The sequence below is a fragment of the Magallana gigas genome, chromosome 7 (genome assembly GCF_963853765.1).
Source record: "Magallana gigas chromosome 7, xbMagGiga1.1, whole genome shotgun sequence".
In the NCBI taxonomy this organism is placed as follows: Eukaryota; Metazoa; Mollusca; class Bivalvia; order Ostreida; family Ostreidae; genus Magallana; species Magallana gigas.
The window spans coordinates 26,757,933-26,777,722 of NC_088859.1; the positions used below are offsets into that span (position 1 = coordinate 26,757,933).

A 19,790-nucleotide genomic window follows, 5' to 3' on the forward strand; every position below is an offset into this window, starting at 1 on the left:
GTCAAATATCAATACATGTAAACATAGTTAACAACGAGATATTGACGCAAAACGCAACTTAAAAAATTCTCAGATAGTAAGACTTAAAGGAAGGAGTGTTTTATGCCAAACTGTATCTGCATTAAGTTTACACCACTTGTTCCTTTAATAACATAACAAAATGAAGTGACGTACGTCTTCAGACACATGATCCATCTGACAGTTTAACTATATCCGTTTGCGTCTTTCCTGATCCGTCGATAACCACAGGGGACCGATAGTGAGAGCGGTTGTCAACATGCACCAAAGGTGATAATGAATTTAATATGTTGAAAGAATCTCCTGCGGCGTGGTTCTGTAGACTGAGCAGATAAACGGATACATTTTATTCAGAGGCTGCAAAATCAATTTATTCCACAATTTTCATTTTTGCAAAAGTGTAGTGGAGTAGAGGATATTATGCCGGTAAAAATGCAGAGATCTAGTGACAGGGGGATGGATAATCTTCTGTGCACTTCTTTTCAGGCCATAAATGAGTACAATCAATCGCATCTGGTGTTTGATTTGTACATGGCGGTCATTTCAGGAGAAACTCAGTTAGTTAGGAATATTCTGCTTTCCCATCCAGACGTGGATTTCAATGTTCTTGTGAAAGGAGCAACAGTACTGTCACTGTCGCTCTACAAGCGACACTTTGACATTTTTGGCTTGTTAATGAGGCATAGCGAGAAAAGCAGAAAATTGAAGTTGAACATATGCAGCAAAGATCATCTGAATCGTATTGAACCACCCATTATCACAGCTTGCAGAATGCATTTTCTAGAAGGAGTGGTGGCTCTAGTGAATGCAGGAGCCGATTTGGATGCAGTGGACAATAATGGTCACACAGCATTGTGGGTAGCTTCTCGACAGCAAATGCCAGATCTTGTGGAGTATCTCATCTCAAATGGTGCTAGTGTTAACAAAACTGACCGTTTTAATTACACCCCTCTTCTCACTGCCTTGACCTACCGAGTAAGTTCAATCATCACCAAGACTCTGATCTTGCATGGAAGCAATCTGGAAGGTCCGAAAGTGTCCATCATGGCTCAGCAAACCCCGCTTTTCTGGGCAGCCAAGAGTAAAAATATTGAAATTGTTCGTTTAATTTTGTGTGCAGGACTACCCACTTCGGAAATCAAGAGTGTTCACAGAGCGTTACTGATGGATGGAGAACTGGACACTCAAATTTTGACCCTGTTGAATTCAGAATACCAGAGGCCGCCACTTCTTCGACAGATTTGTCGGAGAGTAGTGAGAAATACAGTCAGCGAAAGCTGCAAAGGAAAAGACTTCATCAAGCATATAAATGCTTTACCATTGCCAGTCATCATGAAACAATATCTGACCTTAAGATAAATTCTTTTATGTCTTTGATTAGATATTAGCTATATCTATGTGCTTCAAGTACAATGTAAAAATTTAGAATTAGTGGTGTTTGTTGATAAGTATGCATGTTATAATCTTGCCTATGAATTAATTAAGTCTTTAAAAATTGTCAATTATTTATATGTTGGCAAATGATTTTTTTTTTGAATAGCAATTTATTTACAAAATTGTTTCTATTTCTTTTTATGAATAGAGATTAATTATTGAGTGTTCATTTACAGAAATATACTTGTTATTTCCTAGTCATACAACAAATGTTATTTTCAATATTAACTCTCTGTTATAGTGTTTTATTTTGAAATAATTATTGCAGATTTTTATCATTTTCATATTAAAAATTACATCATTGATTAATTAGCTTATTAATTTCACACATTTACTTATCATGCTTATTAAATAGAGTTTAGTATTTATGAACATTCTAAATCAATGGATTTATAACACATGTATGACCTTTTTTTACCATGAACTTTTGCAATTTCTTGTCTGTTGCCAATTATTGAAAGAGCATTTCAGAGCTTTATGATGTCCATCATTTAAAATGATGCGCAGTAAGAGTTTAAGTGTGTTTTGGTCATTATAATCATTTGATTGTAAATCTAATCTTTTCAATCCCTAGCTTTCTTGCAAAACATATCATTAAAATGAATGAAAAAAATGCTAAATCCTTAGGAAAATGTTCTGATTATTTGCCCTAATTAAGTTCAGGTACCAGTATCCACCATAATATCTGTATATATAGAGAAGTTAATGAGTATATAACTGTAAAGGAGTTGATGAGTACTGTATCTTAAGACAAACGTAAGGCAAAGAAGTGCAGGAACTTAAAATGTCATAGCCCAAAAATAACGGTGTAGACATCTGCGTCTCACCAAACAAAACCACTTATGACTGAAGGAAAACCTTCCCACACAATGCACACACATATATATGTATACTGTACCGATTCATGCAAATTATTTAAGAGGCAGAGCTTATTATATCACTAGCAGTCATGTGCAAATGCATAACCAGTAGTGTAGTACTTGGCTCTCTCTTAGGGGATAGGTATAATTTGCAGATCTGCAATTTTTTTCCCCCAAACCCCTAAAATCGACCTCCTATTGCATATGTTCACACAATCTCCCAATTTGAACTCTTCTCTCACATGTTCATATTCTGCAAATGCCATTAAATGTTTAGTATGTGTACTGTTCATATTTTTACCAAAAATGTTCTAGAAAAACGGATTTCTTTACCAAGACTGCGAATTTATAAGCAGTCTAAATTGAATTGTTTTATTAGTATCCCCTGAATTCTACAAATTATTGCCATTTTAATTCATTATTCATGTATATTTTGTGTCTGACACATGCAAGCTGGAAGATTTGATTAAAAACGCTGGATGTATCTCAGACGTCATAATTTTTTTCAAAAACTACCAATAGGATTTTAATGGAATTTTTGATATTTATATCTATATAGAGCTGTTATTCAATGCTTTGATTATTTATGACTAATTCCTTAAATGTTACAAATTTTGTCCATTTTAAGTAAGGGAAACTGCCCTTTTGTCACGTACAACTGTATGTGCTAATCATTAAAATGTAAGAGAAGTCGGCTAGTGCGTAATTAAGAATCAATTTAACTTTATTGAACTGAAAGCTTCGATTTGAAAGTTTTTATTGAGCGACTGCAGCTTGTATGTTCTTTTGTTAATTTTCATTTCCTTTAAAATATTGTAATTAATGAAAGTTTTTGATTTTTTTTAAACAATGGTAGGTACTTGACCTACACTGCTAAATCCATTAAGTTTTTTACGAGTGAGAGTGGTATAGGCATTGATGAGAAAGACATTGTTACTGTTTTTTTAATAAACTTTGCTGCTTTTAAACCCTGAGGCTAACCAGAATGAAAGTAGAAGACTTGCTTCAATAAGAAGAATTCAATCTCTAAAAATCAAATTTAACATTTTAAATTAGAAAGTCTACAAATATGATTTTCACTTTGAAAAAAAAATACATCTAGGATGTTTACATGCATGAAAATAAAGAATGTACCGTAATAACGACATATTACCTGGTAAAAAATTATGGCCCTAATAATTAAAATATTTCCTGTCTTGCTTTGGGGATGGTGCGTGTACTCATTAATGTAAAGCTGCATGCTTCTGTTTGAGTGAAATAATCGGATATACGAGATCAACATTTTTTTTCCCATAAAGTTGGTTAAACCAATAATTTCCTTGTTAGTTCTAAAATTACTTAAACATGGTTTGGCTGTGTGTTCAAATGACAAGTATCAAGACATGGTGCTCAGTCAGTCTGGGAGATATATGTTCATGTATACATGACGAAATAAAATTATGAATTCATTTCACACAATGTGCATTTTTTTCTGTTTGGATTTGCATGTCTCGTTTTATTTTATTATGATTTTTTGTTGTTGTATCACATTCAGGTGACATTAAAAGCTTAAAGCTAAATACATTAATTTCGTTGTTATTGTAATGAAAAATTACCGTAATGAGAATGGATTTTAAATTGCAATATTTAATCAGAATGAATTTAATCACTGAAAGAAACACGAGGAATAATGTACAAGATGCCAAATATACTGTACATGTTTAAAAAAATTAACTACCAGTAAATGGAAAATTGTCATGGCCTTCTTTCATTAACAGTGTAATGACAAATTGGAAAAAATGACAAATTTGTGTCAAGTTTTCTGTGTGTACTTATACTTCAATCACAATATTTGGAATGGATTACAAGGAGTATTATGAAAGGCTTTGAAATATAGGAACAGCTAAATAAGAAATGCAATATAATTTTAAAGAGTATAATTTACTTATCTGAGATCTCATAAGTGTTGTTAAAGGTCTTCAACCTTTGGACCATTTTCAGAGCCAGTATCCACTTTGACAATGATCTTGGATCCTATTACACATCTGCAAGACCTACAACTATGTGCATCGCCTGCAAAGCCACCTGATATGTATTCCTATTCAGATATTAAAAAGAAATTCTTGCATCCCAGGCTTTTTGCCTACAAAACATTGACAATTTTTTTAAGCATCGAACTTGGTATTTTAATTGTTTGCTACTTATATGGGGGTATTTCATGAAAGATGCATCCATCAACTTTATTTTTTTTTAATCTGAGATCTGGTTGTGTCGTTCTACACACTCTAATTTGTGTTTACATAAAAATAATATGATATACCATTAAACCATATATAAAAAGGATAAGTTTACCATATTTCATCCTTTATTTCAATATATTAAAAAATATATATAAACATACTTTATAACAGTTTACGCACAGTCATTTTTACAATTCTACACACTCACAATAAAAACTCAGCTCTCTCTCCAACATAAAATACATCATTATGAAACAACTGCCATTGTAAGTTTGATGATAGGGATGATAAAATATCAATGCAATGGTTGGAGGAATGAAAGTGCCAAGTCAAAATTTGTAAAGAAAAATTATGTAGTTTTGTTAACTTGTACATGTAAAATTAATGATGCCAAAATCCACACAACCTCCTTTTGAAAATAATCTAAAAATGAAGTTTTAATCGGATTCACTTTTGAAGAAACACTTATTCATGGAAACATTATTCAAAAACTTGCATTCATGACATAAACATATTTCATCTTGCACTCACATGAATGGACCAAAATAAATATCTACATGTATATATTATCATTTTTGAAAGGAATGTAAGACTAGGAAAAATATTGCAAATATATTGCAAAAAAAACAAACTCTAGTATATTAAAATTATAATTTATACAATGTTTGATGATTCTTTCATTAGTAAAATCCCACCAAATGCACACTGAAGCATACATTAGTTTTCTCAGAGAAAAAGTACAATGGTATATAATATGAATCAAATATCTTTAAAGCTAGAATATTAAATCTTATTCTAAACCAAAGCTAGTGATTTGATCTTGCTGTCTATGTGACGATTTAAATACAACATATTTTCTAGAAATCTCAATAGATACAACAACGAAACTGAGAAAAACAAAGAAAAGCAAGCAATATATGTACCGATTAAAAGCAGAATTAAGATATGCACACATATTGATAGACAGATACGGCCTACGGCAGTGGCTGTATCTTAATCCTGCGACAAACATCCCAAGCTTATTTCCGCTTATTACATGTTTGAAATAAGCAGATGGTTTTGATTAATTAAGCATTTCATAAGGATTACAAACTTTTCCTTAATATATCTGCAGTGTTCATAAAAAAAAGTAACTGTCAGATGAATTGCATCTTTTAAAATAAATGCACTTGCGTACACGAGATAATTTACACACAACAAAAATAAAAAAGATGGCAAACTGGTTACAACAAGGACTCAGTACCAGTACTCTAAACTAACATTGTTTGACAGTACACTCAGTAGGTGTAACTTTAAAATGAGAAGTACGTTAATTGACTTTTTAAAATCCTGTAAACATATATACAATTACATTTACATTTGAGATTAAAACTACTGCGCCAGGAAATTCAAACATGTGCATTATGCATAAAATGATCACAAAACACAATTAATGATAATTAAGGTTTTTTTTTTAAAATAACTTATTATGTACATTTAAACAACAGAGACATCTTGATTCAGAAAGCATTACCGTCACCCAATCAAATCTCAACTATCCGATCACATGACTCTTCAATATAATTTCCTAATTCTGAAAAGCATTCTTTCAATAATGTAACAAACATTGTAGTTTGTGTAGGGTTCCTATAAGACAACGCTACACATATCTTGTATCTTAAAAAAAAAATACTCGTATATTAAACATGTAACAATGATTTTATGCAGTTTCTTTTGAAAAAATGGGTATAATGTCACTTCGCAAATACTTGAGCTATGCATTGTCAACTGGAGTATGAAAAAAAAAAGTGCAACATAAACCAAATGAAAACCTACGCAATGGTTTTGATAATGAAGAAACACAGAAAACAAAATGAGCTCTTTTTACAATATGGTTACAAATTAAATTGTTCAAAAATGAAAATCTCCCTCAATCTGTACAAAATTCAAAAAATGGGAAAGAGTCACAAAAGATGTGCAAAATCCAGAAATTCAAATGAAAATGACATGGTAACAAAATGCCCAACCTGCAACAAAATATTCACACAAAAAATTGGAAAAGAGCAAAATTTGAATACATTAAAAAGCTGCATCAGTAATAAGATAACAAAAAAAAGTCTTGGAATCTGGAATGACGATTGTGAAAATTTTTCCAATATGAGACATAAATCTTTTCACAAAAGCAAAATCTTTTCTTTGCTATATATAATTCAGCTCTCCTCCATGTTATAGTATTGATGAAAAACCCGCTCCTGTTTGCAGCACATCATGGCATAGTACGTGTGGGTGAGGAGTTTGGGGAAACGGGAGGTAAAGTAACACACAAACTGGTCGGGCACTGCTCCCAATGAATTTTTCACTTCCTCTGGAAGTTCCCGATAGTGGTGTTTCTATAGAACAAAAAACGTCATGAGTAAATGACAACAGTGAAGGCCTTCTCAAAGTTAGTCTTTAGAATATATTTAAATCTACTGCATATTTTCTCCTTTATTTCCTAAGATATTCATTTGTATCACCATCTACCAGTGTACACTAAAGGTACCGTGACAGAGCTCAAAAATGATATCCTTCACTATGAAATTATAATTGTCTGCTGCACTGCACAAAAATATGCTGCACTATAGGAATGAATTCAGAAAATTTTGGGCAAGCATATATAATGTAATGAATTGGTAATGGTAGTTACAATATGGAAAGCAAATCATTTCTTTTTAAGATTAAAATGTGTCACAAATATAAGGATATGAAGTAAAAAATTGTAGCAAACAATATTAATTATTTCTCGAGTTTCTATTTGGGAAAGTTATGGATGCACCATTTTTCTTCCAGTGACCTTGAACTTGCACAAATGATCAAAGTTCAAGGTCAGGACATATTTTCAGGTCACAATCTTTGTGTCAAGTTCTAGCTTCTAATCAGTTTCCATTACAAGATATGGAATTGTCTGCAATTATGCATTTTTTGGTGAGTGACTTGAACTTGCATAAATGACCTTATGTCAAAATCATTGGTATCTGATTTCAAGTATTAAAATATGCTCAGAAATTAAACAGTTACTTTCTAATTTCACTGATATCCTCATACCTTGTTCCTCATAGCTCTCAATAAATCTCTCACATTTTGTCCTTTGTAAGTTCTAAACTTCCTCAGATCTACAACAGATATTCAAATAAATGTACTGAACATAAGTATGTAAATCTTATAAATAAATACACTGTTTATTAATATATTGCTTGTGCACATGTATACATGTCCAACAAGAAAAACTCTATACAACATGCAGTACGATAGATAGAATTTGTCACAGTTCATCTAACCCTTTTAATGAACCAACTTTAAACAATGTTTTCCTTCTAGTATACAAAGTTGTAACACACTCAGTTTATTATGGTTAATCATATCTGCAGAGATTATTGAGCATACACATTTCCAAATGACAATCTCAACATGTTCATGCATTTAATAACATTTACTGGCCGTATACTGTACCATTTTGAAGTTCCATAGTGATGTGTCTCCTCCAATCAAACTTGACCACCTCCAGACCCCCACGTTCCAAGTGCTGCACAACTTCACTCTCTGCAGCCTCTTTTTCAATTCTATCACTAACATCCTGATCAAAAATAAATGTATTAAATCATTTCAACACACATGTACCTGCATTAATGTCTTTTCATTGGTAGTTCTCCAATTAGTGAAGAATCATCAAAATGAGGGATAAAAGGTAATATGTAATTAATGTACCTGAAAAAACATGAGTTGTCTTTCCCTGCTCCAAAAGAAGGGATGCTGTAGCACTGTTTTTGCTGTTGGCCTCTCACTAGGGTCATAGCAAATCATTTTCTCAATGAGATTTCTTCTTAGATATCCCTCTTAAATAAGAAATTGAAAGCAACATAATGATCACATAATTTATTTGTTAATTAAAATACAGGAACAGTATAACCTTGTTAGCTCAACTCTGTGGGAATGAATTGTGGTAAAACTTTAAGGTATCACAGGATTTTCAATACAGCTGTTTAAAACACACAAAAATTAACTTGTTGCAACTTTCCTCTAACTTCATCATAAATTAACTTTTTGAGATACAATGTACTAATGTTTGGAAATGTGAAGATTCATCTGTAACACTTTTGGGTCCAAATGCTCAAGTTTACAAGTGCTAGTCCTGGCTTTACATGTAGATGCTAGTACTGGGCCCAAATGCCCAAAATGCTTAAGTTTACAAGATCTAGTCCTGGCTTTATATGTAGACACTAGTACTGGGTTTACGTGTATGTGTGAGTACTTGATACGGCCAGTACCTGTCATGGGCAGACCGTCCAGGCTGTGATCCCCCGACAGAATGTTCGCCTGTCTCCTCAGTGAGTCTCCGAACGGGTGCTTCCCCTTGGTCAGCACGTAATAAAACACGCACCCTACTGAAAATATGTCTACAGCACAGGTCTGAAAAAGAAAATATTTTGCTCAGTTCTAACGAATTTAAAAATTACATTGCATTATGTAGTTCATGTCTTATTTGACTACATTCAGCTCTTTGGTATATGACAATTTTTTTTTCATTTACATAAAAATTTGGGTTTTTCCCTCACAAAACTCACAGGGAACAGTGAATGGTGTGTAAAATTGGATCTTTTCTTTGTGTTTTTTTTAAATTTCATTTATGTATTCATTCTACTTCTGTCGAGGATAGGCACTCAATTGAGATCAGTGAGTTCATTTTGAATTAGAGCAAGGATAGGTTATTCAATAATTATAAGCAGAATAATTATAACAAAGGTGCTAATGGATTTAAGCGGTATTACATATGCAAAACTAATTACATGTATATAGTTATCACGTCTGGCCTTCATCCACAGTATTCTCTCTATTTCAATCATTTTGTTCAAATCAACCCCTGTATTTGATGAATACAGTTTAATTAACTATAATATTTCACGGCTAGGTGTTCCCAACATTAATATCATTTTACTGTGATATTTCATTCACATATGGCCTTTTAGTTGTTTTTATAAATACTTTTAAAAACATCTTGTCAATAACAAGGCTCTTTATCTAATAACATAGGTGGTGTGAAACAAGATACAGTAAAACTTGTTTTGAATGGATACAGATATAGTGAATCAAATTTAAGCAAAGGTTTTGGGTGACGCTGTCGACATCCTTTTGATCTCCATAATAAATGAACTTAAAATCTTCACACAATCATAATCTTGACATTATCTTAAAGCTTTGCTTAAAACTGTGAAGCATTCAATATAATAAGAAGAACAACTGAAACATAACTATTCACCACAAACACTGTAATAACAATGATCACAGTATGCTTACCGTCCGCTGTTCTTCATCCAACATTTCCGGAGCGATCCATCCCTCTGTGCCTGCAGCTCCGGATCTTCGTGAAAATGATATCCGACCTGCAGCCAACTTCTTACAGAGACCAAAGTCAGATATCATGACCCGGATCTGACCTTTAGAGTCCGGCTGAGACAGCAAAACATTGTGTGGTTTTATATCTCTATGAACTGCAAAGATAAGCAGTAGTAGATAAAGATAAAGTAGTAGGTTTTCAAACTTTATCACCTGAAATCAACATGAACTAAATTTTGTTTTATTATGCATACCAACATGCATTTTCTAACAAACTAATGCAGAGTTTTAAGGTAAAACCGTTTAAAATATATGAAATTAAGCATTAACAAATACACTGTTTATCGGTATACAGAATTTACTAGTACATGTACGCTAAAGATTGAAACCACAACCAATGATAAACCAACTAATAAAACACTGTTTGATTTGAACGCCATACCTGGCCAATGAGAAACTTTGAAGCACTTTATTTAATGAACAAATCAAAGTCTGAAAGTGTCTGCTTACCAATGTCTAACGAGTGTAAATAAGAGATCCCAGACATGGCCTGAAATAAGATATCAATGGCGTCCATTTTGTAAGTGTATTGTGTCTTCCCTGTGATGAGATCCTGAACTGTGGCTATACACAGTTCCAGGGCTATGTATCTAAATTGGCTGTCTGCCTCCTGTTCAATAAACAAAACATTTTAACTTAAACAAATATTTAGAAATAAATATATCTTAAAACTTTTAAGATATATTTATTTCTATTTCCTTAAAAAAAAACCCAACAAGACTGGCTCAAAATATGTAACTTAATTCAATTTTCTTTTTGAAAAGATCCTTAATTCCAATCTCATCATTATGCATTTATTGCATGATGGAGAAGGAGATAGGATGATCTACTTCAACAACAATCATATTTCTCAAAATACACCAAGATGTTAAATTCTTTTAAGAGTAAAAATATATTGACAAAGTAAGTAAAATGGTCAATTTTCCATATAAACTCTAAAAAAATCCACTTTACCGTGCAAAAGTATCGGATAACATTGGAATGTTGATCGGATTCTCTCAGCAGTTCCACTTCTCTGTCAGCAAATGTAAAGCACTCCGGTAGCAGACGTTTCACTGCTACATCTCGGTTGTCAAATCTGCCCCTAAAAATTCAAATTAGAAATTTTGATATCAACTTTGATAAACTGCCATAAAGTTTAGACAACATACATGATTCAGAAATCGAAAAGCCAAATCTAGCTTCACTTAACGAAGATAAAGCCAACATTCTTCAAGTAATGTTTAGATAATCAAAGACAGAGGAATTGTGATATAAGAAGTCAAACTGAATTTTGGAGAAGAGTCTTACCTGTACACTATTGTTCCCTCACAGCCATGGCCTAACACACATTTTGGATTATAGAAGATTTTTCCAACTTGGTAGTGACCATCTGGCACAGCTAACAGATAGAAAATCTTTATTAAATGAAAGAGTACACATTCACGATATTAGTACCGGTACCCATTTAATCTTTCTTTACAACTTAGTTCAGATATCTATATATGAAAACCATGAATTTATCTTCAGACATAATAATGCATTTAAAAAATTCAATTATGAAAGTTGTTAACGATCTCTTTCCTATCAAAGATGTTATTTGCTATCATTTTTCACTGCTTTTTCTTGACCTTTAACCTATAACCTAACCCCTGACCTATAACCTTACCCTCATAGAGTTCAGAGGACGATGGCCTCCCCTGGAGAGAGGTCTGGGCAGACTGCTGTTGCTTGTCCCTCTCTCTTTGTTCCTCTATCTGCTTCTGTAGCATGATCTTTATAGACTGCTCAGTTCTCTATATCAAACAACAACAGTCAATAATACAAAATCAACCTACCAGTGCAAGCTATATAAAGTATACATGAAACAACAGTCTTCGCAGAATTTTGCTTTCTCTTTGAAAACTGAATCAATTGGTCAGCTTTTTATGAATTTGTAACAAGGCATATATCTTGAATGATGGCCGAGTTCTTATTACAATCAATAAATACTATGACCATTTAACATAAGATATCACAGTAACGATATAAGTAAAACATACCTTAGGGAAATAGTAAACAACAGCCACAATGGTAATGAGGGACAGGGCCACAGTGATGGTGAACTTGACGTCAGAGCTCAGGTACTTCATGACCATGCTGTTGTCTGCAGCAGACACTGTGGTATTACTGTGACCCCCCTCCTCGCTGGAGTTTGGGGGGATCACTATCTCCTCCCTGGAGCGGTCCTCGATCTGGAAGGCGGGCGAGAACCTTGACATGGCTTTGTCTGGCACCTCGTGGTAACCTACAATGTAGATCATATAATGTAATCTAACAATTAATAGTTGTCACAGGTTTTTAGGTTGTGTATTTGCCTTGAATATGTACGCATATTCATGAAATCCATTAAGTACTGGACACTAAATAGGACTGCCATTATTCTAAACATCTGGGGGTTGAATGGTGTTCAATAATTTTTTATTCTGTTTCATGTTTTTTCTTCATTTTTTTTTTACCAGCTTGATTCTGTACATTTATTTCAAACTTAATATTTTATAAATTGAACTATTATTAAAAAAATATAAATTGTTTTACTTAATTAAGTTTCAAAATTCATGTAATGACTAAATCAAGATATGAGATTGATACATATCTACTAGGCCTATTGTTGGAAACATTATCACCATTTATGCTGTTCGTTAATTATCCCATGCTTTTGTTACAACATCCTTGTTAGAAGCTAAAAGGGGAAAACATTGGCTGCCCTACCAGCACATGTATAAATAATCAAATTTTGATCAACTTTCATCACTGGAGGGGGGGGGGGGGGGGAGGTCCTTGACTACCTCTGTAAATGTATTTCTTGTGAGGTATGAACATTGAACTTCTGATTTTGGCCTTTAGTTAACCTAAAAACACTAAAAAGCATATACTGATTGTAAGCATACCCAGTATCATGATCTCTGGCCGCCGGACAGTGTGGGCGGTGATGGCGTCTCTGTGGGTCCCCGGCTCCTGATGGTCTGTTCCCTGCTTTACATCCTGTGGTAGGTTAGATATGCCAGGTCCTTCCAGCAATAAGGGACCTTGATTTTTAGGCTGCAAAATACAATGCATACATCTATCAACAAATGCTACTCTTTGTCAGAGTGATTTAGATAAACATATTATGATAGGTTGCATTTCTTACACATCCATTGAGTAAAGTTATTTCCCCGGCCTTAATGAAATTTTAATATTTTTTTAATTGTCACTTTAAAGGTTACTAGTATCTAATGCATACAATGCATTACCAATGAATGTGCTCAAATGTTTTGCATTAATTTACTAAAAAAAAAATTTTTTTGCACACAGATTTCAGGAATGAATAGATAATTAGTACTTACAGCAACTGTGACTGTTTTTTCATCCACCAGAGAATTTGTGGCAAAAAATCCATGTTCATATTCACCAACATACAAAGTGGGGCTAAAAAAATAAATTGCTTAGATATAAAAATTTCATTTCATTTCACTTAAAAAAAAACCCACTTCAAAGACATTTCAAATGTTGTCCATGAATGTAGCATTATAATGAATTCTTTTCATTGTTCTTACAAAAAGACTTGCTGTTTCCCATGCAGAAGAAACTTGTTTCTCCAGTGTTCTGAAGACAGTTGCCCTGTGAGGTGGTCCAAAGTCTCAGGGGCAAAACTGGTAAAAGGGACCTTCTGTAGGCCCTCATGGTCCATGGTGTACATGGCTACCACTGGTGAGCGGAAATCTGTGTACCACAGCACATCCCCTATAACGGTTTAGAAAATACATACTGTTTTAACATATTTATTTTATTGAGAATGTTTTCAACCACAAGTTGCATTCAATTCAACTCTGTGGCCACTGGGTGTACAGAATTCACATGAGGAAAGTCCCTGTTAACTCTTGACTAATAGTATACAGATTAACTTATCAATAATTCATTACATTCAGTGAACATGTGTCCAGATTGTTTGGACTTATTCAGATTTACAATAACTGTTTACTGTTACACATCACAGTTATGAGCATATATGATATGCTGAGTCAGTTCTTTTATAAAATACTCTTGACGTCTAGATTGATTAAAAAGCCTGCTATATCATCGTACCTGATTTGTTGTCCAGGGTTACAGCAGTTCCGGTTGAACTAGCAGTGAAATGCCGCAACTCTATAAAAATAAATTCCAATTAGGAAAATAAATGCACTTAAAGTTGACACAAATAAACTTTTTTAAGTACATTGACTGCCATTTACACAAAATATTAATTTTTCTAACCATATTCCTTGACTTCTCCTACATGTGATGAATAGTCCATGAATGTAGCATTCCATCTGCAAGACATTAAAAGAGTCATGAGGTTTCTTGTTCTATAAGCTAACAATCCAATCCAATTTGACAAAAGGGAAATTAAGTCCTTGACATCCATATGTTCCATACCTTTTAGACCCGGTTTTACTGTCGAACATGTTGATGGTGTATTCTGTGCGGCCAATGTAGATGACCTTCTCTGCACTGGACGGACACATCTTCTGGGTTCCGTCGCTGGACAGGGTCTGCATTTTGGCTCCAGTGGTCACATCAATGGCTATCCAGGTGTCCTTCTTGTGTCCTAGTACAATTGTAAAACATTCGATGAATTATTTTACAACATATTTAATTTGTTAAAACTAATAAATGGCTTGATAAATGTTAGGTACCAGATGTTGTCTCATTATCAATCATTCAAACTAAACTATATGTTTTCCTCTTTCATTTCAACTAAGAAAACATTTAAGCTCATCAGGACTACCAATTTTTTAAAATTTGGAAAATTAGTTGTATACTACACGCAAGTTACTCTCCCTTACCTGTGTATAACATCCCTTCATTGCTCTTACAGGGTGAGGCAGTGACCAGCTGGGGGATAGTGAAGGGCAGCTTCTTAATCCCCTCTCTTCCATCACTCAGCGCATACAGGCTCCCGTCCTTGGGGTCGGGGAGGAAACTCAGTCGTCTGAAATCACAGTGTGCAAGTCATTAACACGGACTGTATATGCGACATATGCCTCATAATGCATATTTGCCAAGTGATAAATAAAACTAGTGCAGAATTTTTTTGTCATTTCTCACACTAATATTTACTTACCCTACAGCTGTAGGAACTTTGAGCACTGGTTCTGAAAAACAAAAGGCTTAATTAAGAATTATTCAATCAATTTCTTCAAACAAATAACACAATCTAGCAGTGTTGATGTCTTTATATATTTTAGCTCTGTCTGACTTATGTTGTGTTAATCCTGGATTCTACTGATCAATAAAAACAAGATAAAAACTGTCAATGTGACAGCAAACTGGGTTTTCTTTTGTGTGAACAGTATTCATGGATAAATGTAACCTATACAAGATTGATGCAATATTTTGCAAAAAAAAAATGACTAGGTTCAACAGCTGGCATTTTTTTTTTAAAAAGTTACCAAAATTCAAAATCCAATATGCGCATCTCTAATATATGATCAATTGATCTGCAAAAACATCAAACTTCTCATCTTGACTTTGTAGGAGGGGTTATCCATACAATAGGGGTACCCTATTTGCAATATTGTGTGAAAATAATGTTTAAAAGCTTGTATTTTTTTCCCAAAGACTCTCAAAAATCAAAATCCAAGTACATGTAATATGCACATCTCTGATATATGTACCGTACAATTGATCTGCAAAACAACAATTTCCTATCTTAAAAACTGTGGAAGGACTGTGGATCTCTACAAAAGGGGTACCCTTTTGGCAGCCGCCCATCCACCCGCTTGCCATTTTCACCATTTCAATAACCAGATTTTTCCTTTGGAAAACCCAGTTAAAAAGTATTCTAAATATTTTTACCTTTATGAAAATTTATCATTTGATATCATGGATACATAAAATGAAAATTTACAAGCAACAGCATCCATATGTACTGTCTTAAAGATCTAGATTCAACTGTATATATCTTTTCATGGCAAATTCACAATGTTTTTATGGAATTATATGCTTCATTTTTATTTTTAAATGATACTTTTACAAACCATTGTGCAAAAATTAATTTCCAAGAGCAAGGAGTCATTTCTTAAAATATCATTTCCTCCTACAACAGTTACAAACTGGTTTGCAATGATCAATTTCTAAAAGCAATGGTTGCTCATATTTTTTTTCCTAATAATTATAAACCAGATTAAGAGTGTATCAACTGTTATAAAATGAGACTCATTAGTATACCACTGTTAATTAAGTAAACTTGCCTTCATCCAGTGACCACACTATCTTGCCCGTGGACTTGCTGACTGCATGGAAGGTCCCACTCAGTGTAGACACGTAGATCAGCGACTCATGGACAGACACAGGACTGTGCTACAAGATATACAAGATTATCAACATTAATATCTAACACATTTAATCCTCAGATGTCAGGAAATAAACAAAATGGTTTTGCTGTACGTATGCTGAATTCATGTGTAAAAGCATACCCCAATCAATGTCCAAAAGAAAATGTTACTAAGGAAAACATATCTCATATCATTTGGTGTTTTTCTTCTCTTTTTGCCATGCATTCAGAGATAGTTATTAATAAAATCAAAAAAGATTTAGGAAAAGTCTAGAATACAATATTGATAATGAGAGACAGATAACGGAGGCCTCACTATATGTGTTACCCAGTCTCTGATAATAGAACAGGAGAAGAAATTTCTAGAAACAATTCTAAATAAACCTGAAAAGGTAAACTAAAGAAAAAAAAACCCAGATGCTACGATGTTTGACATGTTTTAAAACATCTGTTACAACCTGTATGGTTAGCCCACTAAAATTTGAGGCCTCTGTGTACACAGTAAATGTGCTACATGTAATGCAAAATGTGTACCAATCGATTTAAGAGTATGATCTGTGTCCTAACATAGACTCCCCGAGTCAACACTATAAGATCAATGACCCAAAGAAATATAACAGGTGTGGATTTTTTGTTTGTTTTCCTTTCAGCAGAAAATCAGAATAACTGAAATATTCATTGACAGATAAAATGAATATAAGAATATAAACACATTGTGTGTTTTTGAAAGTCAGTGGACCATGAACAAGGTCACACTAATGAATACTTTATCTCCGAAAGAAAATATCTTTAAAAAAGTCATTGACTTAATAGTGCAATAAACTCTGATAACTTGCTTTAAAGTGCCCCATGTCAATGATTCCACATATTGGTAAAATCTGAATATGCATACAGGCATGAATATCTTTGTGAAAGAAATTGGATAGAAGTAGATCACTAGATGTAAGAGTTTAATGGCATGCAATGCGCAGGAGAAATGATCGACAGTTAATCTACAGATGAAATTAAAAATTGGAATTTGAAAAGCAATGATGTGACATACACTGAAATTTCTATAAAATATGTAGAAATATAAACATGAAAGTAATTGAAGTAGTTGTAGTTGAATAAGCAAGAAAACATGTTCATGCAGATACAAATATTCATCATAATTTTGAGATAGATTTCCATTTCAGAAATACATAACATAGGTTTTATGGTATGTCTATTATTTTTCACCTTGGGTTCTTGTAATTAAAATATTGAAGAACTATAATCATCATATGTTTCTATTTTTTTTCTCACAATTTTTTTTTTAAATTTTGTATTTTGTTCATAGTCAAATAAAAACAACAACAATAAAAACATTTTGAACTTCCTTCCCTGTATCAAAATTAATTAATTCTGATACATGCATTTGCCTGATCAATGTTCAATAATCAATCCATCTGAAACCTGATTATTCATCTAGATGGAAACAGTAAATTGATTTTTTACTAAATATACCTAAACAATAACTGACAGGTATAAACAATATATAAATCAACCTATGAAAAATATACCGTTACTGATGCACCAGCTATCAATTGGATAATAACGTAATAACTGTTTAAAGATATTTTTAGATCTTGACTATATAATTGTTATTTAAGAATGAAAATCAGAAATACTGGTATATTAAAAGGGACTTAGACATAACTTTTAAGACATCTAAAATTAACTTTTTGTAAAAGTAAGAAGACATTTAGAAAACATTCTTATTCTTATTTTAATTTTTTTTTTTTGCTTATTATTATATATAATGCACTTCTATTTCATTTAATTTTTTCCTAAAGACACAAAAAACATTTTGAATTCATTCTGATGCCGAGTACATTTTGCTTGCATTCAAATTTAAATGTGCTTTCAGCATAAAAATAGAACAACATAATGGTAATCTAATATTTAACATAACATTTTAAATATGTACACTGTTAGTAGTAGCTAAAAAAAACATTTTATATTGCCTGGTTCATTTGTTGCTGTTCACAGATTTTGTGTCATGCTTTTTTTTTTTTTCAAAACCATGTGAAAAATTGAGCCATTTAATGGTGGCTCACTGCACCATGAAAAGTTTCTCAAATTAGCAGAAAACTGCCTAATTATGAAAGATAGTCTAATGCATTAGAGGTATAAACTGAAGTGAAATAGGCAACAGCGTATACAAAGTCCACAAAATAAGATTTCAAAGATTGAATAATGATTCAGTAAATATGAACAAAGCTCCAGGCAGATTCAAACTTGTGTTCTGCAGTTCATGCACAAGCCTGATGTTATAACCATTGAGCTATGCTAATATTCTACCAAAACAAATGATCCATCAAATAATGTGACAAAATATTTAAATTGCCATCTTGTGATGTAGGGTTGTAGAAAGTATACTCAATACTGTGGGCCATGATGTACATGTAGTAAGCTGCCTTAACATATAACAAGGCATTCCTGCAACTTAAATGCATTATAGCTTATAATATATAACAGAAACAGTGTATTATTCTTTCTCAACTTATTTGGCTGTCAGGAAATAATTCATTATTTACAGTGAGACTCAGTGTATAAAAAAATTGTCTTAGACCCTTTAATTAATGATATAATAATATATTCTAAAGATACAAATTGTATATCATCATTTAAATTTGTGATGTAATGAATGATGTAACGGGTATATGTATTACATAGACAAAGCACTGATTAATCCATTGTATGATAAATATTTATAGCCTGTCCCAGTTTACAGTTGTCCTTGCTCTATGACAATACATATATCTGCCAAAGAAGTACAATTGAAATTGAATCATAAGATTCTTGATTTCTTCATTAATACTTTAATTTTATCAATATTAACTGCAGAACTGTAAAGATCACAAAACAGACTGAATTGAATTGCAAACACAGACAATTAGCTTTTTAAAACATATAGCAAGAACCCGTCTTCTTTGTAATTCTAGTATTTCAATATTTGCTTATGAGACATGCTGATCAGCTGATATTGTCACATTCATATTGAACAATAAATTAAACCACTGTCAGTTTCTTAAGGTCAGTCAATGAAGTCATCTACATGATAAAAACAATAATCATTTAGTAAAACTACATCACCTATGATACATGTAAAATGCAAGAGATATAAAATGATGAAATACAATCTGAACCACTGAACCAGCTGATCAGTACATGTGAATACATACATGTACCTTAAACATTACCTGTAGTGTTTTTGCCACTGTTATTAAACCTATAAGGCTTAATAAAAACACTCCAGTAAGCTTGAGAAAGATTTTACACATGTCTTTTGGTTTTCTTTCGCGGTATCATCTCTAATTATAAAAGCAAAGCTACGTAAACATAGTAAACAAAGTGGATGATGCTGTTATCCTTTCATGCTTCCTTCCCTTGAAAATGAATATTCCGTACAAAAATAATCTGCTTTTTGATTGGTTGAAATCCAAAGGTCAACTAAGGTTGCGAAACAAATTGTTGAAAATTTAAAGTATATTATACTATTTATCTGCTGCA

At 32.8% G+C, this 19,790-nt stretch overlaps 2 protein-coding genes across 2 annotated transcripts; one reads left to right on the plus strand and one right to left on the minus strand.

The window, feature by feature from the left end:
* The first annotated feature begins 19 nt into the window (after positions 1-19).
* LOC105321013 (ankyrin repeat domain-containing protein 29-like) lies at positions 20-3,875 on the plus strand. The gene has a single exon (XM_034456371.2). It carries the CDS (start codon positions 439-441, stop codon positions 1,375-1,377), a length of 939 nt encoding a protein of 312 aa, XP_034312262.1. The 5' UTR covers positions 20-438; the 3' UTR covers positions 1,378-3,875.
* A 1,299-nt stretch (positions 3,876-5,174) lies between these two features.
* Positions 5,175-19,684, minus strand: LOC105321014 (serine/threonine-protein kinase/endoribonuclease IRE1). The gene is made up of 21 exons (XM_011419173.4): positions 19,481-19,684; positions 16,174-16,282; positions 15,045-15,075; positions 14,767-14,912; positions 14,357-14,528; positions 14,195-14,250; positions 14,027-14,086; positions 13,498-13,684; positions 13,288-13,369; positions 12,850-13,000; positions 11,962-12,206; positions 11,589-11,715; positions 11,231-11,321; positions 10,895-11,024; positions 10,391-10,550; positions 9,842-10,035; positions 8,815-8,956; positions 8,255-8,382; positions 8,000-8,123; positions 7,595-7,662; positions 5,175-6,900 (listed from the first exon to the last, which is right to left on the minus strand). The coding sequence occupies exons 1-21, from the start codon at positions 19,559-19,561 to the stop codon at positions 6,721-6,723; spliced, it is 2,664 nt and encodes an 887-aa protein (XP_011417475.3). The 5' UTR covers positions 19,562-19,684; the 3' UTR covers positions 5,175-6,720.
* Positions 19,685-19,790: the final 106 nt, after the last annotated feature.

Excerpts from the sequence above, each read along its gene's own strand:
- LOC105321013 (XM_034456371.2), top strand. The coding sequence starts at position 439 with ATGCCGGTAAAAATGCAGAGATCTAGTGACAGGGGGATGGATAATCTT.
- LOC105321014 (XM_011419173.4), bottom strand. The coding sequence starts at position 19,561 with ATGTGTAAAATCTTTCTCAAGCTTACTGGAGTGTTTTTATTAAGCCTT. Across the intron at positions 14,251-14,356 it reads AGTAAAACCGGGTCTAAAAG|ATGGAATGCTACATTCATGG; the intron begins GTATGGAACATA and ends AATGTCTTGCAG. Across the intron at positions 13,001-13,287 it reads AAAAAACAGTCACAGTTGCT|CCTAAAAATCAAGGTCCCTT; the intron begins GTAAGTACTAAT and ends TGTATTTTGCAG.